This window comes from Anser cygnoides, chromosome 4 (assembly GCF_040182565.1).
Source record: "Anser cygnoides isolate HZ-2024a breed goose chromosome 4, Taihu_goose_T2T_genome, whole genome shotgun sequence".
Classification (NCBI taxonomy): Eukaryota; Metazoa; Chordata; class Aves; order Anseriformes; family Anatidae; genus Anser; species Anser cygnoides.
Window position 1 is genome coordinate 19,512,793 of NC_089876.1, and position 27,423 is coordinate 19,540,215.

General features: G+C 42.4%; 1 protein-coding gene across 9 annotated transcripts in view; it reads left to right on the forward strand.

Moving 5' to 3' along the window:
• RBPJ (recombination signal binding protein for immunoglobulin kappa J region) overlaps window positions 1-27,423 on the forward strand; it is a 58,585-nt gene that overhangs the window by 13,109 nt on the left and 18,053 nt on the right. For 7 of the 9 annotated variants that reach the window (XM_066995729.1, XM_066995732.1, XM_048046844.2 and 4 more), the window contains exons 2-3: window positions 18,343-18,381; window positions 21,142-21,237. In XM_066995729.1, the coding sequence (XP_066851830.1) occupies window positions 18,343-18,381; window positions 21,142-21,237 (135 nt within the window). Of the gene's footprint in view, window positions 1-6,223; window positions 7,870-17,803; window positions 18,021-18,342; window positions 18,382-21,141; window positions 21,238-27,423 lie in introns of those variants that run through there. The other 2 variants (XM_013181095.3, XM_066995731.1) reach the window with 2 other exon arrangements.

Consider the following 27,423-nt stretch of genomic DNA (forward strand, 5'->3'; position numbering starts at 1 on the left):
TCTGTGGCTCCCGAGCCGTGCGGTTTGCAGGCTTTGCAAGCGTCACTCCGATGTGACACTGGCTCTCCTGGCGTGTCAGAACTGAATTTTAGATCTGGGGTGGGGTGACCTTTCAGGGCTGATCAGGCTGATAATGTCCTGGTTACTTGGGATTCTCCTGCACATCCCGCATAGCCCTGCGTTATAGCAGAAATCTCCCTCGGTCTCTTCTCTGCCCCACTGGTCTCCAAACACATCCTTTGCTGGCTACAGCGTGCTTGGACCATGTGAGGCCACAGTTATTAATAAAGGCTGCGTTCATTCCTGGCATCAGCATTGGGTCCAGAAATCCCCTGAACTGAAAATAGTCATAGACAGGGAGAACATTTGGGGTACGTACCCGTCAGGCTTGTCTGGCTCTTACTTTCCTTCAGCTGTCCGTTAAGCCTGCTGTTGGAGACCAGCACGTGGCTTGCTGGACCCTGGGCTGTACCGAATCGGAGTAACCCGTACATCCCACAGCAGTGGGAGCAGAAGGCTCTCAACGTCAGTGTCAGCTCTGCCCATCTTCCTCCTCACTGCCTCTCCTGCTTTGCAGCAGCAAAAGGGGGACCGAGGGAAACGGGGGGACAGTGGTCAGGGCTGGGGAAGGGGCTGAGCTGTGCAAGGGCGAGGTGGGTGGTGATGCACGTGTGTCTGTGGAGGGTTTCTGCTCTTTTCTCTCCTGCTTCTCTTGGATTTCCTACTACTTCCCACATGGGTTGTCTGAAGACATTTTGGAGGTGGGAAAATTAGACTTTGCTATCTCAGTTTTTGAAATTTTTGCCTCATTCTTTTTTATTAAGGTATGGAAACATTGAAGACTTGCGACTTGACTGTTTTACATATGTTCTTGTGTTTAGCTGTAGGGAAGTTGGTCTTTCTCCTCCCCCCAAGGGAGTTTCCTGTGTATATGGAAAAAATACAAAACAGAAGTGAAAGATACCTCAGGCTTCCAAACCTGCAGCTCACATTTCACTTCTCCCACTGCCCTCCTCGTCACAGAAGCAGTCCTGTAGTTCTTCCTCTGTCTCCACAGCACTACCATCTATTTAAAGAATCAGGCACCATCCTAGCTGACATGGTAGGTAACTTGGCACACAATTGCAACAACCTGTGAACCACTGGGGAAATAAAAAATTTAAATAAGGCAGTGAAATACTTTACTGGTGTTTGTCTTCAAATTACTAGGATTTAGGCTTTCTTCAGGCTAGTAAACATAACAATTTCATACCTGTTCCAAGAGGTTTATAGTCATAAATCTAACATTCAACCCAGGGTTCTTGTTTAAAAATCTACTTAGGGCAGCGTCCCTAAAATCGTGTGCAACTCAACAGTGAAGTTACATTTCATAACTTATTGCTGCTGTTAGCATTCTGGAGACCCTCTTATAATCCGACTTTATAGCTAACTGTTGCTTTTTATATTTCTTATGCCTGACTGAACAGCACGTAGATAACAAATTTAAGACTTCTACAATGAAACGCTGATAGGGTATTCTGTATGCACGAATGCTATGCTGACAATATTCAAAGTTTCCCATAACTCCATAAGATAATTAAAGCACTTCAAAATTGACGTTCTCAATGTTCTTCGTTTGTTTCGACTATATTTGCATATGCTATTGTCAAGGAACAGGGTGGGGTTTTTTGTCCTCAAGTTGTTCTGCAAACAGCAGGACTAATGAACTTACGCTTCCTCTTGTATGGTGAGGAAAGTTTACAGGCTGATACTGTGAGCTCCTTCATCCCTGATGGGCAGAGCGCGGCTTGTGGCACAGCAAAGGCATGCGCTTGTGCTCTGTCCAAAGGGCACACGCACGGTGACCAGCTGTGAAGCAGTTCGTGATTTCCAAGCTCTGGGTGTCTTTTCCAATGACATCATTATTTTGGAAATGTCTCTCCAGCCTCCAGTTTTCGTAAAACTCATAGCAGCTTAATTCTTCTCCACTCTTTAAACTTGGTCAGAACTGAATTAGGGCTTCCGAAGTTACTGCAAGGATGGATAATCAGATTCATACGTGAGGTTCATTTTTTTAGTAAGCTGGGAACAAAAGCAACGAAGGGCTATTAGCGGTTAGTAGACTAATAAGCCTGCTCTGTGGACGTGTTAGCATGGCCCTGTTTTCCAGCATGCATTAGTGGCTTGGAAGAAGGCACTGTCTTGTTACACTGCTGAATTCTGAGCCCTAACTCCCAATATAGGTCACCCCGTGATTTTGCTGAAGAGTGAGACTTCTCTGTTCATTTATCTTGGCTGCACAAGCATCTGCATTCTGGAATTCAGGAATTCGGCTTCTCTATCTGATTTCTGACCCTTAATTATTGCATTTGTCCATGATTAGCATTTTTCTTGGCGAGCCCAGTCGGCCCCGTTTGAAGCAGCAGTAGGCAGAATTGCCGAAAGGAAACCTCGCCATCGATGAGCGCGGTCCATGCTCTTCGCAATTGGCAATTCCTTGTTGGCTATCATCATTAAACCAGTCAAGATACAAGCGAGACCCTGGTAGCTGCTAACTAAAATGTCTTCTTAAATCTGGTTGTTTAGCACTTGCACGCAGTTTTGACAATTTACTTTCCCTTCTGGCCTGAACGTACTTGAAAGGATGAGACAATGTTTTGAAAAGAGGTTGGGTTCAGAGCTCAGCAGTTGGGAGTCTTCGCAACGCTGCTTAGGCACGCTTATCATGCAGTCAAATCCTCACACAGAAATTTGTGCCAGCACAAGCATTATTCTGGGAAACCAGGCTTGGAGCAGGCACAGGCTCGGGATCAGGCAGAAACCAAGTGCTGCTGGTACAGCTTCCTCCTGCCCTCCGAGTCCTTTAACCGCTTAGAATACCTAGCTCGAGTAAAACCGCCGTCAAAAATGCTCTTGTTTTCGAGTTGGCTTCATAGTTTATAATGTACCTCATTAAGATGCAGGGAGAAGTTTTAGCAGTAATTTGCATCTGTGTGGAGTTTAAACTTGACAAACCTGAAAGGCAAGCCTACTTGAATTAAGTATGATTCACACAATTTCCATTTAAAAAAATGGACAATAATAACTGCTTTGCATTTTGTGCTCTGCAGATTCTTTTTCTTATGAAAAATACCCCGTGAAAGCTATTTTGGCACGAGAGGAACACGTATAATTGTGTACGAGAACTGTAATGCCATAATACCAGAAGAAAGGATAATAAGGTGTTAGCCTGCTGACATCCCGGCCACACAATCTAAACTTTTCAGATGATTATTGTAAATGTACTGCGATAAGGAGTAAAACCGTGGTTCTGGAGTGTCAGTTTAATTGTCCTCTTCAGGGATCACTGATCTGTTTGCAATAACGGTTATAAAAAGTATTATTGTAGTTGATGATAAGGCATTGCAGAGATTATGTTTCTCTAGCAGTTCGGTTTTAAAAATGAATTATGAAATCAACAATAGCAGTAAGTGAAAGGCCTTTCTGGCTTGTATTATTTAAACAAATAACGTTTTTTGTTACACGTGCCCTATTTTATCTTTTTCTTTCAAAAGTCAACGATTTGTTAAATGGGAATCTGAATTTGTGTCTTTCCTTTGTGGGAACGCATAATTAGTGCAGGGGCTGTAGCTGAAGTATAAATGAAGGACTAGTTATGTGACTTTAAAGGCGTAAGAACGCTCTGCTCGTATAAAACGCTCCCTGCTTGCAGAGCGCTACCGCAACCACAGGGAGAGGTTGCTGATGAAGGATGGCCTCCGAGTGATTTAGCTGTCCTCGACAGTGACAGAGAGCCTCTAATTCTCCCTCTTCTCTGGGATGTGTTTATTGCTGCTGCTGTTATATTCATGGGGCGATGTATTCACAAGCTTAATTACAAAACAATATACTTGAGATCGATTAATTCTAGGATAGTGACAGCTCCTTGTGCAACTGCACCCAGCTAATGTTGATGTAACCACATAATTCCTGGGTGATGCACCAAGAAAACGTATGAAATCTAGGAAAACCTGTAATTTTGTAAAACAGGTTGGTGCCAAATAGGGTTTTGTTAAAAAGTGCGTGTATTCCCGGGTTTTGTGTCATCGCTTGCATCTACTGGGGAGACAAATTTTAGTTGACCATTTGGAGAACGCCGCGTGCATGAAAACCTGCTTGTGAGCTGATACCTGTGCTCTGATTAAAGGCTGATAGTTGTTTTACAGATCTTGAAGCAGGGGATGAGACACAGTTGCAGAGAAGTAAGCTTACATAACTGTAGTAATTTTCTTCTAATTAATAGGAGGAGCTGCTTCCATGTTGCTTTCTGAAGGATTGCTGCGGTGGGGAAGTTGGAGGGGGGAAGGGAATGAAGGGAGAGGATACAAAAAGTAAGAATAGTGTTTAAAATAAATAAAAGATTTTAAAATATAAGAAGTTGACTCAACTGATAGAGCTGCTGGAGGAAGGAGATGCTGGGGTATGGTCCCTGTTTCCCCCAGGTGTTGTTTAGAAGTATGAAAATACAGTAAACATTTTTATAAATGGCTCTTGAAACTTATCCTTTGGTGGGCTGAGCATTGCATATTTTATCCCAGTCAGAGCTTACAGGTCCTGAAACAAGATAAATTCAGTAAATGGAACGTACAAATCATATTTTATTACATAATTTAAAACACCATAAAAACGGGTCTGAAGGGAAGACGCACCAGCTTTCTAACAGCACACTGTCGACCTCTCGGCGCTCCCGTTGGCCGCATCGCGTGGTGGTTGGCACTACCCCAGTACGATTTACCTTCCTGCTGCCCCTCCGTCCCCCTCCTGCCCAGAGGTGTTTGGGCAGGGCCACTGGTTTTAGCCAGCTCGTGGGGCGGTGTGGCGGGCGCTGGGTTGGGTGAGGAAGGGTAGGGGGCTGTGGCCGCGAGGAAGCCCCGGGTTGGTGTGGTGGCAGCAGGGCCGTGAAGCCGCAGCCCAGCTGTGAGGTGGCGTGGCTGGGACACGGCTCTGCGTCTGCTCACCCTGGCCTGGCGCCGAGGTGGGAGAGGCCTTTTGGGTGTCAGTGACTTGCGCTGTCACAGCAAGGCTTTGTCAGAGTTGGCCCTCTTAAACCTTAGAGATAGATGTAGCACACGTAGCTGGCATTTTGCATGAAGTTCTGACTGCAGCTGGGGCAACAGGCCTCTGCTTTTCTAAGGTAACCTTTACTGAGAGCGTTAGTCTACCAGTAAGATCTCTGAAGTATAATAAAGACATTTTTGCAAGTCATTTTCCTTATGCAAGAGGATTAATTTTCTTTCCTGATTTTTTTAACGAGTGATTTGAGTCACTAAAAATATATATATATAGCATATATATTTTTTTAACTTTATAGGTAACAGAATTCTCTTGTGCTTTTTCTTCCGTACAGTTCTTTTCTCTGAGAGTTACAGGCTTGCTAGAATGCAAGGGAAGACAAGCGTAGCTGCTGCTTCTGTGTGATCTCTTTTGGTTTCTGTTAGAGCTTGTGGAGGTGGCTGACCAGCTGTCTGCAGCCAAAAGGCGCTGTGTCCCGTCTCTCTCCCGCTTCCCAGCGTGTTGGTGGTGTGGCAGACTGGGCTGAACTGGCGCTCAGAGCAGCTCTGGGCGCTGCAGGTGATGCAGCTGAGAGGCCAGAGTGGGGCTGCCCCTGGGGACACAGCCCCTGGGAGCCAGCTAGGTGTGCTCTTGTGGTTATGCCTAGGAAGCAGTCACTGAAGTAACGAAGCTCCGTTGCTCGTGTGGCTATAGGGTAAGGAAAGGCACACCGAAGACTTACTGCCTGTTACCCTCATAGAACAGCAGTCGGAGATTTGGGGCTGACCAGTGACTGTCCCTGTCAGGAACCTGTTGTGTCCTTACGAGCTGTTCAGAAGAAATACGGACTTGCCTTTATGGTTAGTGAGGTTAGGCTGGCTTTTTGAGGATCTTCCTCCTTTGTAAGTTCAATATGGCTCTTTACCACTTCCTTGCAAATCATTCACAATTTCTGCTTCTACTGTGTATTTTTGGCATTACAGCGAACAGTGGCGATTCAGAGAAAACCAGGAACCTTTAGGTTTTGTGCTTTTTTCACTACTATTTTTTGCAAGGTGCCCTCTGCACAGAAGATGAATGCTTATCTCCCAGCTAAGGACGGAAGGTCTGAAGAGGGGAAACTGTTCTCTGAACACAGCAGGCATTCAAACATTGAAACCAAGGTCGTGCAAAGCCTCAGGTACTGTAGTGCAGAGGAGGGCTCCTATGTTGGCAGAAACATAGTCTAAAAAGTATCGTGACCTTTGTCAAGTAATGAGGCATCCGAAGCAACATTCAGTACATTTAGTAAAGTAGATTCCTTATGTAATAAAAAAATCTTGCTTTAGACTAAATCGTAATTGCAGTTATGGGCAGATAGTGGCCATAAAAAGCATTGCTTTACTACTCAATAGCTGTGTTTTTACAATATTTAGAAAGCTAGTATCTTAAAAGACAAGGGAGTCACTTGTTTTGTTGTTTGTTTTTTTTAAAGGCCAGGTGATAACTTGAATTACAGTTTAGTAGGGGAGATAGAATCACTTTCTTAAGAAATAAAAACCAAGTTCTTTGGTGAAATATCTATTCACAGGTGATGCGCAAGGTCAAGTCCAGGGGGAAATTTATGGGGCTAGAGGGAGAAGAAGAATCCTTGTAAGTGTACACTCAGCAAAGGAGCTGTCACTGAAAGCTGTGAATGTGGGACCGCGCTTCAGACTATTTTCATGCTTTAGGAGTTTACCATTATTTTAGTGGCTAATTTTGTGAACTATGTGCATTTATTTTCCTTTTTCTCAACAGTCACTTTTTTTTTGAGTGAATGAAGATAACATTAATGAGTCTTATAGTGCACATTCCCCATGCAGTTACAATAGCTGAGCCAAATTATATTGTTTTAGGGACGGAGATTCTGTTGGCGTACTGATTTTTCAAGCTGATAACCCTTGCAGCTGCTAAGGTGTGTGCTAATCTCCAGTTTCCAGTGAACTTCTGAGCCAACATTTTTATGGATTCAGTCAAAAAGAATTAGTAGCATGTGAATTTAAAGGAATCTTTATAAATATAGTCATTTTTGATGATGATTCTTACATTCTGCACCATCCTACCATTTTATTTGCATGCTTTAAGTCGATTATTATCAACTATCAATTTGAGAAGTTAGTGTACTTGAGATTTTTGAGTTATTGTAGCTTCTTGCAACAGGTACCTAAAGCAAAAATCAAAGCAGGGAAAATGCATCTACAGAAAAAGTTTCGGTCACGTTCTTGTTCTTAAATAGGCTGCGATTACTGATTTGCTTGCCTTACTGTCGTGACACAGTTGTGTGGGTCCTGTCTGGAGTAAAATGATGTCCATTTTGGACCAGACCTTTGATTTTTAGAATCATGTGAAGCTATAGTAATTTACTGGATGGAGTTTTTTCTCCAAATGTGTATGACTAGTATAAACTAGGGACTTTGTTTACTTCTGTAAGCTGTTTAAAAGTCAGCGTGTTTGCTGATAGCAGTGCAAGCTGTCGACTGCAGTCGTAGCTCTGTGATTTCCTTTATCTGGGGGTTGGAAAAGAGCGAGGACAATAACGAAAGCAACGTGGGAGGATGAAAGCAGGTCAGAAGAGGGAGAGGGAGTTCCTAATTGAACCAGGGACTTCCAGTGAGAGGGCGTGACTAACCGAAGCGGAGCCTTTTCTATTGTATTTATGTCAGTATTATTTGATATGGTGCCAGAAGTGTACATAGCGCTGTACAGTACAAGGCTTGCTTCAAACACGGAACATGTTCCCGGTGCTGGAGGGCTCCGTGAGCGCAGGCCGGAGCAGCGCAGGATCATGCAGTACAGAGATGTGATAGTGCGTGGCTGCTGGCATTCACCCTGGAGCAGGTGGGTCTTTTTTTTTGTCTTTTCCTTGAAGAGAGGGAACATTTTGTGTGTTGATCAACAGAGCGTCCTGGTTTTGTGACTTCAGGGCTGCTCCCTACTGCCAAAGGGCCAGAGTGCAGTTGGACTGCCCATCGTCCGCTCGTTCCGGGGAGGAAAGGACTTTGGGAGCAGCAGGAGTGCTAGCATTGTTCACATCCCTTAAACGTCCTCAGTTGGTGGGGCTTTAATTTTATCTCCTTTTGCAGGATGGATAGGAAAGAGAGGGTACGTTGGGTCAGTAGTATTTCAAAGCAGGTTATCTGAGGTTGGCTGTTTGTACGTTATGTGTGGATGTGAAAGCCATGGTTTATTTTAAAAGTAGGTTAAACTCCTAATCTTCAGGACAAAGTCTTTATAGCAACATTTGTAATGGCAGACAGCTGATCAGGATTGGGGCCTAAGTGCTGCGGGCAGGCAAAAGCGAGAGCGAGCCGAGGGCCAGGTGCGATTCTGCGGCTGCGTGTGCTCCTCCTGAGTTGCACCTGGAGGGAGACAGATGTCACTTCAGCAGCTGCCATACCTCACGTGTGTGGTGCTATCGAAGGAGCAAGAGCTCCTGACATGCATCATTTATCTGCAGCTTAGTTAGATGTGTCTTACTACACGAGTCCAAGTACGTTCATTGCAAGAAAGAACAAGATGCACACTGCTGCGAAGTAATGGATCTGCATAACCTTCAGCGCCTGATGCACCTTGCACAGGACTGAATACCAGCCATAGCAGTATTTTTATTGAAGAAGTAGCACAGCAACAACAACTGTGGTTCTGCGAAGTCAGAGGAAATATTAGAAGACCATAAAATGTTTAGGGCGCGAGTAGCCTGAGGATTTAAAAACTCCTTTCTCGGAGATGCTGCACAGATAAAGAAGCCACAGTAGTTAGGAACGCTCCCGGTGCGGGTTGGGTCGTATTCGGCTGCATGGCTTTGAGTTGTGGCAAACTGTAAAGATCAGGGGAGGGCAAAGAAGAGACACGTGTGGGATGTTGGGGTGGGTGAGCCTGGGGAAGGGAACTCTGCTCCGAATTTGTGAATGGTTCAGGATGTGTGGAGTCATGGGCTGAAGAGGGGCTGCGAGAAGAATTTTCATCTTTTTACAATATAATTTTGTTTATTTTGATTCTTTCTTGTTAGTTTGTGCCTCTGATGTGTTGGTCGTTTAGCACCGGGTGTTACTGGTAGTACAACCTTCTCTGTTTCCCTTAGCGATCTCACCTGTGTGTAGTGAACCCTTTTGTGTTTTGGAGAAGATAAAATTCTCCTTCCGGAGGTCTTTGTTGAGCCACTTGTATTTTCATTCATTCACTACCCTCATCCATGTGAAAGTTAAGTGTGAAATGTTCTATTTGAGCACAAATGTGTGTGTGTGAAACCTCCATAGCATTCTTTTCTCAGTTGTATTTGCCACTGGCAATTCATAACAATACCCTGTTTCCAGCCTCATTACAAATAATCAGAGGGGGATGAGGTGGAGTTACAGAAATCAAATACGTAAGCAAATATATTAAAAATGGTGTGAATCAACAGATATATTTAATATGTATTTCACAGACCAATGATAGAAAAAACTACTGTATGAAGTTTGGTAGTCAAGCTTGTGCAGGATCACAAATGGCCGTTTTTCAATACACAGGCATTTTGTGTGTGTGAACCACCAGATGGGACGTTGTTTCCTAGACGATCTTTTCTCGTGGGAGTTGTGTTCCAACATGCTTGTGAGAAAATATGGTTGTGTAGGTGAATGTGCAGAAATATTTTCAGTATTTGCATCTTGTCTTCACAGAGGTACATGCGCCAGAAAATACATTTACATTAAGAAAAAAATCCTGTGTATTTTTCTTATAACGTATTTGCAATTTAACTTTAGTAGAGAACGTGGAAATCTGCAAATGCAGAAATCTGTAAAAAACAAGATGAGGCTGATCTAGAACAGTTGTCTTGCCATGTAGATTGCAGTGTACTGCTTAACTCGTATGAAGTGTTTTTAACCAACAGGCAACGAAGGGATGGCTCCTGAGATCTGTTCAGTACGTCCTAGACATGGACGCTGTTGTGTCTGGTGGCTCTGATAATTTTAAGCATGTTTGAAGTCTGAGTATGAACTTTCCTCTGTGCTTCTTCAGTACCTCCCTAATTTCTCTGTAAGTAAATTGAATCAAATTAGGAAGAAATTTTTTCTAGGAAGAAATTCTTCATTGTAAGGGTGGTGAGGCACTTGCACAGGCTCCCCAGAGCAGCTGTGGATGCCCCATCCCTGGAGGTGCTCAAGGCCAGGCTGGATGGGGCCTTGGGCAGCCTGGGCTGGTGGGAGGTGTCCCTGCCCATGGCAGGGGTAGGAACTGGGTGGTTTTCAAGGTCCCTCCCAACCCAAACTGTTCCAGGATCCTCTGAAGTTGGAAATGGTCAGCAGCTGAAGGGGGGTTAAAGAAAAAGAAACAACTAATGTGTCAGTTTACTGCTGAAAATTGATACTTCTGTATTAATCCTCTATACAGACTTTAAACATAAAACTGACTGAAAACTTAGCATTTCACTTCCCCAGGTCTTAGGTAACCTCAGCAAGCTCAGTAAGCCTCGAAATAGCACCGCGAAGTGAACGATCCTGGCGAACTCTGTACACAACTTTTAATAGGCTCGTGATAACTGACCACACAGCGACTCGAAAAGAATTCTGTGAAGATTATTTTTGTTTGTTAGGGTAGAAGCGGTAGGCCCTGTTGTGACTAGCTGTCCTGTGCTGAAGGCTGAACTTACATTTCAAAGATTTTCTGCCTTTCCAGATATGTTGGAGTTGTTGATTTTAAGTTGAGGGAAAACAATAAAAAAAAAGCCTGCAAATTACTTGTCTTCTTTCTTCTTTCTTTCTTTAAAAGGCTTTTGTCTCGTTGTCCAGCCCCAGACTCCTCACATTCCTTCACAGATGTACGTGGCTGTACTGCAGGAGCCGGTTGCATCTGACAGCAGACTGCTTTTAGAACGGGGAGCAGGGGAAGGACAGAAGTTTCCGTTTAGCACACTCCGAACTACAGCGTACCTGTAGTGGCTGAAATGTTAGTATTTCTTCACTCCCCACCCCGTCACAATGAGTGGCTTTTGGGATACCACCTATTCCCCAGAAATCGGAGATGTAGAGCTGTTGGCACGTAACTTCAACCTCTCATCAGACTTCACTGTCACTTCATGTTGTTGGAGAGCAGAGGTTGGAATTTGTTCTTTCTTTCTGACTTGGGCAGTGTATTCTGAAACGTCTCTGGAGATGCTATAAAAATCTGAAGATCTTTTCATTAGATTCCTCCTATTTCAAGCATTGTTTCCCTCAGACCTCCTCTGAGGAAGTAAAACTTTCTTTAGTCACTCTATTCTGTATTTAATTTAGTGTTCTTAATCATCTCTATCCCCTAATAAGTACACTGTGCGTGTCTCAAAGCCCATTCATTTGACAGCTTTGTTTAAGGCAAGTGGGACTTGCCACTCCATCAGGCTCCGGGCCTTATGCTGTCCTGGATTAGTGATTGCCATATTTTATGGCTGACAACATCGGGAGGTTTCTGCTTCAGGAGAAGGAGCCGGAACTGTTGCATTAAACAGCTATGGGATAACATTTTTTTTCCAGGAAAGTTCCCTTCTGAGCAGTCTTCCTTTCCCGTGCAGAAAGCACACGATTTCCCTTCAGTTATCCTATTTACTGCGGCTGGCTGGGGTGAGGTTAACATGCTTCCTAGCAGCTGTTCTGGTGCTGTGTTTTGGGTTTGTGACCAAAGCACTGCTGCTAACACCCCCCTGCTTTAGGTGTTGCTGACCAGGGTCTGCCCGGCATCGAGGCCTTTCTGCCTTGCAGTGAGTGCACTGGGGGCTCGTGAGAGGCCAGGAGGGAGCACGAGCAGGCAGATGACCTGGGCTAACCTGAGAGATGTTCCCTACCATGAAGTGTCATCCTCTGCAATAAATGGGAGAGGGGGCTTAGGGAGGTTAGCTGTCTTTTGGGGGGGAACTGGCCGAGCTTGATCCACCCGTGGGAGGTGGCGAGTGATTGCCTTGCATTGCTTGTTTTCTTTCTGTCTTCTTCCACTTCTTCATTTATTAAACATCTTTTTTTTTAATCTGAAGCTACAAGTTTTCTTGCTTTTTATTCTTCCTTTCCTCTTCCCCCATCCCACTGGGAGTGGGGGGAGGTGAGCCAGCAGCTGTGTGGTGCCTAGCTGCCTACCGGGGCTAACCCCACAACACCATGAAGATCCCTTCCTGCTTGTGTAAGGCAAAAAGAGGTGCTTACTCAGATATCAACACGTGGATATCTGCTGTATGTTTTGGGATGATTTAGGTCAAGTATTTCGCTTTTATTTTTAATCCAGCTTTTCTGGTGCCTCACTTCCCATAATGTGCTTCTCCAGCCCATTCTTCTCAGCTAGCCAGCCTTAGTCTGCCACTCATGTCTTCCAACTCTTGCTCTTCCTGGTATTCCCTGCCTGCTGGCCTCATCAGCGTACTCTTTCCACTCAGCTGTTAACTCCTACTGTCTTCAAATTCGACAGCTCCCCTTTGCTTTTTGCCTCTCAGGAGACCATTATTTACAGTAAGATCCATGATACTCATGCTATACGCCAAAAGGCCAAGGGAAGACAGAATTCTTAAGGCAAATTGCTGAAGTTTGCCTCTATTTGATTGCTGTGGATTGATTTTTTTTTAAGGCTAATGAGCTCAGCAAATAAAGGTGAATGGACTTTCTCAGGGACTGTGAAAGGGTTGTTCCTGGCTAAAGGCCAGTGCCGGAAGAATGTGAAGTTCATATTCCAGGCATGAGGATGCTACAGCAGTTTAGCGACCACCAATTTTCAGTCGAAGCTGAGGATGGGACAGCCTGGGATTTCTTTTTTATAGTTCTTGCAAATGCAAAACTGCCTTGGTTTTAATTTATTTTTTCCTTCCAAAGTTGACTTGAAACACAGAGTCATTGGGGAAAAAAATGTTCAGCCAGAACAGTTAAGTTTAGCAACAGAAAATAAGATTGTATTACAGAAAGAAGTTGGGTACTGCTAGTAGATGGTTACAGTAACTGATCAATTTTCTTTGTGCTCTTACGCAGATGTTGGCAGTGATGGAACTTCCCACTCTCACAGTGATAGGAGGCTGTGGTATAATGTGTATTGTATCTGAGTGAGGCATTCCGAATAGGATTTGGCATTGTGATGTTGTCTGAAAACATTTGAGAATTACCATTGGTGTTGTCATGTTTACCTAACCTGAGAATGTTAAAAAATTGAGCAGGAGTAGTTAGTGTTCGTACAAGGTTCATGGTAGCGCATTGTTCGTGTCCAGGGTTACTTGAGAGGCAGGCAGGTACAGCATGCGAAGAGGCAGAAGCAGTGCGTTTTCTTCCCATTCCATGAACGGAGAAAAGTTTGAATAAAAGTTTGAATGGCAAACTGGGGCTTGCTAAATGAAAAGGATGGATTTGAAAAGAAGAGTGATTTGGGACATGATGTGCGAGCAGAGCTATTCCTACAGTGCGGAACGTGCAAGTGAAATTAATTTATGCAAAGTATCAGAGGAGAAGTAAAATACATAAAGTAATAGGATACAGAGCAGTGGTTGGAGAAAATATAGGACTGGGAAAAGAATTATTGGAACCGGCACAACTAGCTGCAACAGCAAGTGGTCCTGGTGAGCCTCGCGCTCGCACTGCTGTTTGCAGTGCAGTGTGTTAGTGAAATGCAGTTTGCACTGAATCAGTTTTGTGAATTGACATGGCAGCTTGGCTGTGTGTCTGGCATTGCAGTACAGTACACCTGAAGCAGTGCTTAGTCTTGGATAGTTTTTAAAAAACAAGGAAATGAGAGGGCATTCAGATATAATTATATACGACTTCTTATTAGGACTTCAAATTATATATATTTAGCTTATTTTATAACCACTAGAGGAAATGGTCTGTGATACATTTTGTTTCCTGTATATTTTTAATGCATCAATTTACATATTTTCAAGATGTATGCAAAGAGGAGTAAGGGAAATGCTGAACACAAAAAGAAATCCCAGAACAGAGAAAATCCAGGAAAAGCCTACACGAGAAAAATATTGCAAGCTCTGTCAGGTAATGCTGACAAAACTGAACTGGCTTATATTTCAACATGTCAAATAGCTTGAAATAACTGCAATCATAGCTTATACACTGTCTGTCATTCAGCACAAAACTGTAAATGTTTCTTGCACTTCCAGAGTGTATGTCTTGGCCTCGCAAACATTAAAGAGCCTTCTGCATGGCAGTTACTGGTGGTCCTTGTACGCCGCGTTGGTGATACAGGTATCAACAGCAAATTGAAAACATACGGAAAGAGCAAACCAAATGAACCATTAAATGTAATACATGTGCTACTTTTAGTTTTCCTGTCTTTTTTGTGTATCTTGAGTTTTGCAATGCGACTGAAAGTGTGGTGCCCTGGATGCAACAGCTGCTGCGGAATAGCCGGGCTCCCAGGGGCGTAGATACTGGACCATGCCTGCCGGCCGTCAGCTGCAGATGACCAAGGAAAGAATCAAAGACAGCTCCAAATGTTGACTGGTTTTTATTGCTGGTGATGTCTTTGCTGCTGCTAGACCATGGTTTAGGGTTTCCTGAGAACAAGGTTGTGAAAAAAATAGGTCGTTATGTTTAATAGAAACTAACAGAGTTCTGTACCAGACTTTTGTATAAGCTTTTTTTAAGTCCTTTTTTCAGCCTCCACAGCATCCTCTAGCAGTAAATATGTTTCACAGCTTAGTCTAAAAAAACAAGTGTTGGTAGAGCAACAAAAAATCATTTTTTAGAATGAAATTGGGAGACATTAGATATAATTCCTAATTCCTGTTTGTGAGAAATAGAGAATAACCATCTTCTTTTCACATCCTGCATACCTTTTCTTTTTCTTGCAGGTTGTTGCATCCGTTTGTCGCTTTTCTCTCAGGGTTTCTCTCTCACTAAAGCCTAAAGAGTTTGAGCCTGTTGAGAACTATTGATCGTGCTTATTAATTTTCTTGGTATCTTTTTGTACTCTGAGATTCCTTTTTTTCACTGTGGTTCTCAGTGGACGGCAGGCAGCATTCAATCTTTTGGGTGTGTGGCAGAACAGTGCCACAGCATAATCATGTCTGAGTTGTTAATTCTTGAATTATGAGCTCTTTGACCAGTGCTGTCATTGGGCTAGAGAGGTTCTTTACTGGATGTCTAAGAATGCAGTGGTAATCAACATTATTCATGTACACATTATTTAAATAATTTATAATTGTAGCGCTTCCGTACAAGAATAACACTAACTTTTCCTAAAATATCATAGCTATCCTTGTCAAAGTTTCTATTAATTGGAGTCGTTTGTAGGTTAGATCATAAGAGTTGTAAGTTCTGAGTAACATTCATGGGATTCTTGAAAAGATGCTGAGGTGGTGCAGGGAGGTGCTGATCGCTGATGTCAAGGATGAGGCGTGCGACCACCGGTCTTTGGTCAAGTTCTCTGCTCTCTGGGGACAGCGACAGGACCCGAGGGAACGGCACGGAGCTGGGACAGGGGAGGGTCAGGCTGGGGGTTAGGGAAAGGTTCTTCACCCAGAGGGTGGTCGGCCACTGGGACAGGCTCCCCAGGGCACTGGTCACAGCACCGAGCCTGCTGGAGCTCAGTGCTCTCAGACACATGGTCTGATTTTGGGGTGGTCCTGTACAGAGCCAGGAGTTGGACTCCATGATCCTCCTGGGTCCCTTCCAACTGGGGAGATTCTGTGATTCTGTAAGATGACGTTATTAAAGAAGCAATAGCTGTATTTAATTAGCGTGTCAAAAATTGGACTTCAGTAAATGTGAGTCTGTAACTTCCTCCTGTTTTACCTTGCCTTGTATGTGTATATAACATCATCTCTGCAGAAGGTTCGTGTTGCTACAGGTAGCATTTGTGTGTGTTCCCAAGCCGACTCCAGCGAAGCCATGAGCTTCCTTGTGGATGGCAGAGGCTGGGGAAAGCTGCCAGGTGATTTAGGAAGGTGCTGCGCCCAGCATCAAGTCATCCGAGTTCAACTTCTGACTCAGTCAGGGGCCTGCAAGGGGACACTGCACATCTCCAGAGTGGCTCCAGGCTTTCGCTCTGCCTCTGAAGTGGCCCTGTTGGTACAGGGCCAAGAGGATGGGTTTTGTTTCCTGGAGTAATTGCACCTGTTCCGTGTAGATGCCGTGCTCGCACAGCTTTACTAGGCAGCGGTAAGCCCACCTGCAAGGGGACGGTACCTGCTGCGCCCAGAGGTAGCACCAGCACATGCTGCCTTGGAGAACGGCTAGGTTGGTCCAGGGATGTTGTGGGCTGCGTGGTTTCTGCTGTGCTTGTGGCCTCTTCTTGGGCTGGATCTGTTGGCCAAGCAGGTGTCGTGTGATGCTTCCTTCGCTCCAAGCTGGCACCTCTTCATTTTTCTCTTTGTGAATTACAAGGTGCGGAGGGTTTGAAACAAAGAATATGGTTCTGGCAGCTAACCTTCAGGGTTTTGTTCGAATCAGAGGGCATGCCTGGGAGGTGGAGTGCCTGGGAGGCAGATCCTGAAAAGACGGGGTAGAAGAGGAAAGGTTTGGGAATATAACTTCGTCTTGGTAGGAGTGTCGGCTTGTGCAGGTGTAGACACCTGGTACTGCTGCCCAGGTGCAAAGCTGGCGGGTTTTGTACTTACTTTCTGCCCTACTACTGTGACAACACAGCCACGTGTACCACAGAGAAAAATCCAAATAAAGTACATGTCCGATAGAGCTTGAAACTCAAAACACACAAAAACAAATCTCGCAGCCAGAATTTTATCAGGTTGCATTTTAACTTAAAGTAAGGCAAAACACGAGCGATACACTAACACCACCAAAGTAAAATGGGAAAGGAACTTAAGCGTGTTCAGAAAAATAAATGTATATTTCATTGTTGAAACTGGAAGAAGACCAACCTCATTTGGCTTAATCCTCTTTATTTGATTCCTCTGTCTGGAGTGGACCACCAGCAGTTCACAAGGCAAATTTCTCCAAAGTGGAATAATAACAAAACCTTGCTGAGCGATCTTGTCACTGCCCTTTCAGCAAAGTGCTGTTTTGCTCAACGCTATAAACGACATGAGCTGCGTATTTACACTTTGCACATCTGGAGCAGTACCGAAATGAAATCGAAACGCAGCGAGTAATTCCCCAAGCTGTGGTGGAGGAGCTGCGGGCAGCCTGGCTGCACAAATGGTTAAATGACGCCACCAGGAATTCCCCCGGCGGGTCCTCATTGTCCTAGGGAGCCTCCGCTGCTGCTGTAGGGAAATAATAGAGGCGGGTTTTTCCCTTATCCAGGAAGCGTGAAGGGAAAGATATGCCTGCTTATCGAAGGGCTTGGCAAGGCGCAGCGATAGTTATGAGCACTGACAGCAGCAGCGCTCTCTCTTCTGCCTCGGTTTATTTTTAGATAGAAAAGTGTTAAGCTAAGCCTGTTAGATGTTTGTCTTCGAGCCGATAAGTGCCTTTTTTCCCCCTTTTCTTTGTCCTCATTTTATTTTGTGGTTATACTTCCGTACCAGGTTGAGCAGATGTATATTGCTGTGTACAGCCGTCCTTTTTTGCTCAGGTCTTTTACTTGGCGATTTTGGTTTAATCTGAGGATGTTTTCTCTTAGTAAAAGTGTTACTGCCTTGTGTAGACTCATTTTCTGGTGTTAGTTAAGGCTTGTCTAAAGAGCGTACTGTCTCTCAAGAGCAAGCGAAAGCACTGGAGGAAATACAGCTGTCTCAAAACACTTCGACTAAACAACATTCGGTGTATACCAGGGTATTTCTGGCTTGTGCTTTGCTACAACTCACAAGAGATTTTTCGTATACTTCTGTACCAGCACACATGAAGTATGTTGTCATCCTTTTTACGCCGTAAAGAGAAACAGATTTTTGAGAAATAAGCCCAATGGGGAGAATTTGCTGTGATTTGTTAGCGCAGAGCTAAGGCTGTGAATTTCTGTTGGTAATAACTGCTTTTTTTGGCACTTCTGGTCAATGCAAAGAGCTTCTGGTTATCTGCGTAGCTGTGATATCGTAAATCTTCCAACGTAATTTGGGGAAAAAGTAGACGTGGCCCTAACAGAAAAGACAATGAAAAAGAGTGAGTTGCTGGAGGCATTTTTTATAAGCGTAAAGTAAATGAAAGACTTGTTTAGTATTAAAGTAACTAGTGTAAATGTAATACTTCGTAGATATTCAGCAAAGAAAGCTATCTAGTCTTCTGAATAAAAAATGCCTCTGCTATTGCGGGAGGAGCTGTTGCAAGATGAATGGCATTGTAATAATAATCAAGCTAGGAAACGACAAAGAAGTTATCCCATCTTCCAGTACATTTTCAGAAATTGTAAAATTGGGATAGTGTTTCATTTTGAAATTATGACTAGACGTTTTTGTTTTAAATTGGCAACTTCTTCTTTTTTCAGGAAATTTGGAGAGCGACCTCAACCGAAACGGCTTACCAGGTAAGCATTAAAGAAATTTTATTTGTAGGAATATTCAGAAGTTTCCTTTTTCATCCCCAGAAGGATTTCCACGTTTAAAAAGCGTGAATTGCTAATCCTAGGATTTTAAACATCAAAGCTTTTTAAAAAAATGTGATTATTGTATGCAGTTAGCATTCAGAAGAAAACTCTGAACAGCCAGTGGCTTGTTTGTTTTTAGTATGATATTCAAAATGCCTTTTAATAAATTGTATTGACTTCAGTAGGATGTGAATCTGCTTAGTTTTAGATAACCACAGGTAAGCCAGATGTCTTTTATTGCCTGAAAGTGACTTGTGAAGTCATATAAAACAGCATTCTGTACTGGCAAAATGCAGCTGTTCCATTAGTGCTGTCACGCTGCAGGTAAGAGCAGAATTAACGTGGTGCTGTCCAGGAGTGGTCTTAACCAATTTTTGGTGAAGCCTAAGCAGTCAGTGATGACATGAAATAGTACCATCGAGTCAATTCGTTCTGGAAAATGTTTCATGTGACTGTGCAGTGCTGTGCCTCAACTGGTTCTGGGCTCTCTAGGAAAGAATTTATGCTAGAAGCTGTCAACATTTTTCAAACTGTAGTAACACAGTCAGTGCAAATATTTATTTTTCTCTGCCACAAACTGTCCCCATCAAAAGCAGCTACTGTGTTAAAATCCTCTTAAGTATACAAGATCTGTAATTTTTTACAGTTTTGTGTGATGTTATTGCTGTATAAAGACATGGAAACCCAGTGTTACTGAGGCCTGCTTCTGTCTTGAATTAAACTGTGTAAAGCACGGTGGGAAAAATGTCTGCATTTTGTGTTGGGGATATATCTGTCTTGTTGCATTTCTGGTTAGTTTGTCTTAAACTTCATTTCAATGCAAAATTGATCTGAAATGACTTAAGTTTTAATTGGACAGACACTGCTGTTTCCTGTTGACCTACCTCTTTTCAGGGATATTTAAAGATACTGTTTGAAGTCATGAACTGCTCTCCATCTTGAGCAGTAACACCTGTTAGTATCCCCTTGAAGTTCGTGATAGAGTTTACCTTCTGTGATTCGAAAACAACAAACTTAATGACTATTTATTCACGTATTTTAACTATGTTGTCGTTTATATAGTGACTCTAAATTTCATGTGCAGGATTTAGCTATTAGATGTGTCAGGTACTTCTTACTTTGATTATAGAGTAGGCATCTGGGAGCTGCTAGCCATCCTTCAAAGCAGGAGCTTGTAAACCTCGTCTATATGAGGGGCTAGAAGCAAGCAACCTAACTGATAGAATATTTTGATAGAATATTTCAAATTGTCAGATAAGGTTTTGAACCTACTTAAATGCAGCTAGTCTATTAAAAGGTGTAAGCATCTTATGGCTTAAAATATATTTGTAAACAAAGATTGCAAATAAAGTGTTCATGCAGTTTGAGACAGTTCTTACAATTTGTGTTGTCATGGATAAACATCAGTTTTACCAGTGTCAAATGTAAATAGATTGAGTTAATTCAAATTAAAACAGTAATTTGTCTTTTCTCTGCTCTTACATGCTGCTGTTCTCATAGAAAATCTAGCACACTGATCACTGTCTTACACAGGCATGGCAAATGCAAGAATTTAAAACACGTCATTAGCAAAGCTGGATTGTTGTCATTTCCCCCTGCCTCCACCCCATCAACTTGCTTTCCTTTATGAAACTGTATGTGGGGGATTTCTTTTGGAAAAAGTGTCAACAAAATTTTGCCTTTGTCTTCCGTATTTTTTCACTGGAAATGTTTTTACAGAGAAGCCAAAATGTCAGTTTATTTTGGTGTTACAGGTCTGTCTAAAGGGAGTTCAACAGCAGTTATAAAAAATCCCTCTTCTGTAAGGTTTCATCTCTTTATATAACTTCCTGTTAAATTCATAATTTGTTTGTATGGTCGATGACTTTGAAGATGAGTGCATTGGTGGGCATTCAACCTGCAAAAGCTCCTCCAGGGACTTCAAAATGTTCTGTCAGCACTTTGACACAGCTAAACCCTAGGGTGTTGAATTTGGCGTGCTGCTTAATGAGCAGTTAGATTATTATACAGAGGAATGATAGGGTGTATTGTTCTCTTATTTCTCTCAAGGAATGGCTGTTGGTGTGTCTGAGGTAATTACAGCTTTTATGACTTCTGTCATTACTGTGATGATGAACGATAGAAAAATCTATTTTTTTTGCCTGACTGTATGCAGGAAATAAAGATTTCTCTAGAAAACTAGATCAAACAATAAAGAGTTTAAGTTTTTTCTTATCTTCTTAGCCAAAAGAAAACTAACATAAACATGACAAAAGTATTGATTCAGTTAATAGCTTAAACAAAATTGCGGAAGAATTTGTTGCTATCATCAGAAACTGTATTGGTTAAAGAGACAATATTGAATGGTGTTCTAATCAAATATTTGGATTGAATTTTACAAAGTCAGATTTTGAATGTGTTATAGTGATGGGCACTGAGATGATTTCATATCACAAACATCCTTTTTTGTGGACAATGCAGTAGTAGCTGTAAATGACCACAAACCAATGCTGCACTGCTAGCTTGATACAAGATAGTTTGTTGTTTTTGATGTGCAATTGTCAGAGAAAACAAAACAACTTATCTTGACCCAATTAATATAATAACAGTTGTTGTTTTCAATTTCATTTGTATTTTTTTTTGTCCTAAAGCTGCCTTTGGATTATTGTAATTATAACCAAAACCAAAAGAATTTTCAAAATTTATTCTTTTAATTTTTAGGGAAGCAATGCGAAATTACCTAAAGGAGCGAGGTGATCAAACAGTGCTAATACTCCATGCAAAAGTTGCGCAGAAGTCATATGGAAATGAAAAAAGGTAAGTGTCTTTTCCTTCCTGACTTCCTTCCACAGCTCCCAGCTAGGGAAGCTGTAGTGTGTGGTCTGGTGTGTAATGCATTGTAGAATCCCTCAGATTGTTCTATAATCCGAAGAAGCTTAAATAAAATAAAGTGTCCATATAAATCATACAAATATGTAACATGCTGCAAACCTGTGGCATTCGACATAGTGATGCCTGTTCCTGCCAACAGGTTCTCTCTCTGTGGGTGGAATTTTTCTTCCATTGAATTGAAATGGCTCCATTAATAATGTGATGTTCAAGGAGGTTCTTCCTTGTACCTTTTGTACCTTTTGCTTTCTAAAAGGGAGAACTGAAGACTGGGTGAAAGGCTGGATGCTTTTTTTTTATGTCCCGTCCCATCCTATCCCAACATAAAGAACACATCATAATGATCAGAGGCGTAATGTAACTTTTTTTTTTTTCAGATTAGCTTAATGATGACCTCAATTTATTGACTAACTCTCAACCAAATATGTAAAAAAAAAAAAAAGTCTAAATGTTTTCACCATTATTAATAGTTCAGTGTTTTATAGTGAATTAAAACATCTAATATGTCTAACTGTAAACTTTGCATTTTAAGCCCGGAGTAAAGAAGGTGATTATTGGTGACTATTTGTGGAGAAGTTTTGTCCCGAGTAATTTCAAATCGGTATAAGAGAAATTGTTCACCTCATGGTTGTGATAAACATTCTGTTACAAAAATCAGTACAGTACAATTTACAATAATAGGTAGGGGACAGACCCTACAGGAAGATGTGAGGATGAATGCTTTTTATGCACAGGTGTATTTCCTGTAGTCTTCTCTGTGTGATGCTTTTATTGCATGAGTGGTAGAAGCAAGTAGGGTGATTCTTGATGTACAGATTCTAGTCCTCTTAGGATGAAATATTATATTATTAGCCTTTAATTATAAATGTTAACTTTCTTACCTTGAATTTCACTAAAATAAACAGTGCAGTGTTCAATTAGGAGTTTTCAGATACTTGGATTTTTAATGTTTCTTCACCACAGAGGAGCACGTTCTGCAAGTTAATGGGTTTGAAGTTTCAACCTTTTTCTCCCATTGTTGTGTAACTACTGTTTCATCACTGATTTTTACAGCTTTCTGAGATTGGAGATTTTAACTCGTTTTCCTAGGAAAGTGTTAGTAAATAGGAATATAGTAGAATTAAGCCTATGAAGTTCTCTGTTCAATACTACCAATCTAAAACACATTTCCTGATGTTTGTGGATCATGGAGGTGCAAACTGTTCTTTAATATTCTGTGCCTGGGTAATTCTGTTCCAAGATGTGTCCTCTTCCCTGATAGGCAGTGTCTCAAATCTTTTCTTTTGGGCAGTTCTGCAGTTTCTGGTTCAGCGGCTCCATTTGCTTACTCATTCTGAGTGCTTTTTAGATCTTTCTGAGATTCTTGATGAGAATCAAATGGGAAGTCAGGGCAGGAGGAAGGGCACAAAAGCAGGCAAGTGTGCTGTGGCTCTACTGTGTATTATCTACACAGCCCTCTGTTGCTCACTGCCCTGCAAAAGAGTTGTAATGCAAGGCCTTACCAGCAGTAAATAACTTCAACCCTTTGCAGCAAATTTAACAGCCAAAAAGATTAACCATGGCAATATAGATACCTCAGTCTGTTTTCCTCTCAGATTTTATTGTCATTCAAGAGTTGCGTAGTTAAGGCTCATTGCAGAGGAATTAAGCGCATTAGTCCCAGAAAAATGAGGTGCGTGCCAGCAGATATGAAAGCAAATCTCGAAACAGCTTGCTTGTAACTTCAGTCAGTTTCTTCTCCTGGGGCTGGAGCAGTTCTCGTGAAAGCAGGAACATTCTGCAAACCTGCCCTGTGTCTCATTAGGTTGGAGAACAAATTGCATCAGAAGAAGGGAGAAAAATAAGAAGATAAAGTACATTGTTTTGATTATTAAATGTTCCATTACTGTTTGGAAAACTTGAAGAAGTGTTATGAAGAACACAGGGCAGAGCTTCAAATCGTCTGCTAACAGTTTCTGTTGCCTTGAATATGTGTGTATGCTTCGTTTGATGCTGTGAAAGTCACTTTGGCACATGCATTGCCTAAACTCTCGAGTACTGGTAACACTCTGTAAATTAGTAATTGGTTTCTCGCTGCTTTGAAATGATTGCAAAGCAACGTTAGGCATTCTTCTACCACCTGGATTTTGTGAGGTGCAGTTTAGTTGCCTAACTCAGCACTGCCGTAGTCGTTCCTGAAAGGTATCTCAGTTTCACTGCTTAAAAATGGGAGCGTGTCAGTTGTGTGTGCAGGATTTCAGAGCTCTGCAAAAGAAGGCAGGGAATGAAAACAGTTGGATGCTTGTTATAAAATAATATGATGGTGACAGGACGAGGGGGAATGGGCTGAAGTTGCGCCAGGGGAGGTTTAGGTTGGATATTAGGAAGAACTTCTTACAAGAACAACCGAAAGGGTTTGTTAGGCATTGGAATGGGCTGGTCAGGGAAGTGGTTGAATCACCATCCCTGGAGGTCTTTAAGAGACATTTAGACGTAGAGCTTAGTGATATGGTTTAGTGGAGGACTTGTCGGTGTTAGGTCAGAGGTTGGACTGGGTGATTGTGGAGGTCTCTTCCAACCTGGATGATTCTGTGATCTGATTGCCATTCTGGTACAGGGATGAAATAGGTGTTTGGAATACATGCTAATAATTCGTTTTTCAGTTAAAACCTCTTTTATGTTACTAACCCACGTTTTAGACTATTTCTGGTACTGTTCTGCTAGCTCCCAGGCTGTAAGCACCAGCAATGATGTCCTGTTGTTATCTAGATTGTCAGCATAAACAAAAATTCTAGTTATTAAATCGTGTATCCTTGTGTGCCCCCAAGGTACCTTGTGCAACGGAATGATTAATTAGCTTCTTTATTTTATTTTATTTTATTGAATTTTTAAATTGCTTCTGGTTTATTCATAGCAGAAAGTGCCCTTTCGTCTTTTGTATTGTTGGACTGAGGAAAAATTAGTGAAGTTTTACGGCTACTTCATGCAACTAGTTAATCAAGTTTTCATCCCTTTTAATAGTAAATACTATTTCTAAAGAGAGTTGTTTTCTGTACATCTTTATAGACGTATCTCATACCTGTTTTTACTGACAAATGCCAGATTTTCCACAGGACTTCAGTACGGCATGGGTATGACTGGTTAGGTTTTGATCCATAAAGAATAAGGTATATTGCACTATGTTCAGAAATAAAAAAAGTCACAAAATGATTTCTTAAATGACATGTCTCTTAAGGAAATATAGAAATATAGAGCCAAAAAACAAGCAAACAAAAAAAAAACACCCTTCCAGCTTCTGTTCCACTCCTTAAGCTTTGTTTGTTGTGAAGTGTTGGAAGATATTTATCATTATTAAACTTTGCATGGCATAATTAGAAGTCTGGTGCAATAACTGCCTTTCACTGTTTTGATGAGGTTTAGTAGATGGTGAAATGCTCTGTTGAAAGCTGGTTGTAGACTGCACAGATCTCTCGTGATATGGTCTGGTTTAAGTGTCCTCACAGAAAGACAGCTCCAGGTTGCTACCACGTAGGTGGAGACTTTCTGCATCAGTTTGAGGGTGTTCCTGATACTCGTCCCGATATAATAGCGTGCTAATGAAGGGAGGCTTCTTTCTTCTTTGAGTGGACCTTTCTTAGTAGCCTTGCCCTTTCTGGAGTTCCTGTTGTTTTATTTAACGAAGAAGTCGGGTGGCTATAAGCCTGGTGCTGGACTTGAGCTGAATTAAAGACTTCTTGCCTAATGTTTCCTGCTGGATGGCTGCCATCTGTCAGGGCATTCAGCTGACAGAGGCTCAGATGATGTTGAGTCCTAACGAGTGTGGGTGTTTGGCTTGTGCTTGTCGTGTCCCTTCCCTCCTCCCCATACTTCTATTCACTGAGGTTTCTCTCTTCAGAGTCGGTCCTTCTTAGCACGAGGGACGCAGTTTGAACAGTGTGAACATTCAACACGTTGAAGGACTCAAGTGTTTTGTATTCCAAGATGATGTTTGTCAGAGGCTGAGGGCCAGGCTGGTACTTGTGGGCTACATGCTGTTCCAGTTTAAACATTATCACTGCTGATTAGCCTGCAAATGTTCTAGCTGCATCTTGTTTTACGGCTGTTGGTGAAGGACCTTCTGTAATTCCTGCTCAAACACTCCCCTTCACTGCGCTGTGTTTGTTGTTGAGAGCGTAGCCTTTTCTAGGGCTTACCTCATGGCTCCACTTCTTTATCCTCAGCACTCTAGCACCCAATTATTTTTAGTTTGTTTCTTGTTGTGTTGTGTTCTTCAGTGGATGTTGTCAGTCCATCCAGCTCCGAAGGAGAGAAGACTGCTGGGTGTTTGCACGCTCAGAGCAGGGTGGGTAATTGACAGCCTCCTGCCCTGGCCCAACTGACCAACGGGTACAAAGGAAAAACTTCCCTGCTAATGGCACCCCGGAGTTAAAGAAAATGTGGTAGACACCTCTAAATCCTCCTTAAGGCACTGACTTTGAAAAGATGAACAGAGGGATGGATGACTTGGGTATTTGAAAAAAGCAAACCTTAGGGAACAGAACCCTGTGGTTTTAAAAGAGCATCGAGTGCATCACAGCTAGGTAGCAATGTCATAACCTGATCTGCTTTTACTTTATGCCCTTTCCTCTCTTGGCAGGTTCAGTAAGGGTAGCTTCTCTACCGTGTTTCTCTGTATTGATCGGCTTTAGTTGGCTGAAGGGGCTGAGGGAATATTGCCCTCTCCTTGGGTGACTGTCTGATTAAAAACAATATTGCAGGTTCTGCCAAAGACTCCTCCTATTCCTCTTTTGATTGTTGCAGTCAAGACTCAGAAACTAATAGAAATTATCTTGTTCCTCCCTTGAAGTCGTCTGGAATGAAGGGGAGCTCCCTTAGACACCTCAGCTTGGTGTTCTTGCCGTGAAAAAACATTCGGTTTCCAGTCTGGTGGGCTGGATGTGTCAGAAGAAATGAGTAACAGCTTGCTTCTGTTTCCTGTACCACGTTTCTGCGCTTGTAGCCTTAATATAGTTGGTAGTACTGTGTCCGTTCCTTGGTTGAAACGAAATTATACTGAAAGAAGGCAAGTGGTGGAGGCCTTTTGATTTTAGGAGACTGATCCTCTCTCTGATCTTTCCTGGCTAACATCAGTGCCACTGTTAGTTCAATCTAAAACTGCCAGTCATTTTGGTTACACCAGTCACAAATCCTTGGAAGGTGCAAAGCTGGGGCATCACAGGGAAGGCAGCCTCTGCTTGAGAAGCGAGGTGTCCACAAGAACTCTGTTCTCAACTGCATGTTGTGGGGTTAGGTTGCTGAAAGTACTTCGTATATTTAACCTGGTATCCCAAAATATTTTCCTGGTTCAGCCAGTCACTGTGCCTTAAATCAGCAAATAGGAGGTACTGAATCTGCACCTTGCCATGAGGCTTTAGCAAGCGTGGAGTGGGTTTTGTCCGATGAAGCTGTTCCTGGTTGCTACACTCCAGTAATGAACAAGCTTAAAGAGCTGATCAGATCTCGTGCGGTTTCCAGATCAAGTTGTTAGGTGTTTACCTCATGGAGGAATGCCCTTTTTTGTTTTACTGCTCATTCAGCAAGGAATTACCAGTCCATTCGTGGCACAGAGAAGAGGTATTAAGAGAAAATGTCATAAATCCAAAGAGGAAATCACATCCTCTGTGATTTTCCACTTCTGTACTGAAAATTCTGACCAAGCTCAGAAGAACCAGAGGCAGCTGCCTTTCCCCCCAACACCTATCATTTTCTTTTTGCTATAGGTCAGATTAATACTTCAGAATAATTTCTGCCTCCCACTCACTCTTACTTTAGCTTGTGGTTAAAGAAAAAAGAGGTAGGCCCTGTAAATCAAAGGTTGTTGAAGGAGGAGCAGTTTCATTTGTTCCACCAAGCATTGTCCTGCCATTTTCCCCATCAGCAACACTGGAAATTACCTAAATTAACTATTCTGGGGAGGCGATTTGCCTTCTTGTTTTTTTCCATTTCACAGTTATCTGAAAGCCAGTCTCTCATCATAAATGTTTACATTCCTATTTACATGGGAAATGGTTTGTTAAGGAGAAACGCTTCCTAGCAGTTAGTTTATACGTATCAGACACATTTTTTAATACTCTGTGAAAATTAGAAACAGGAGGA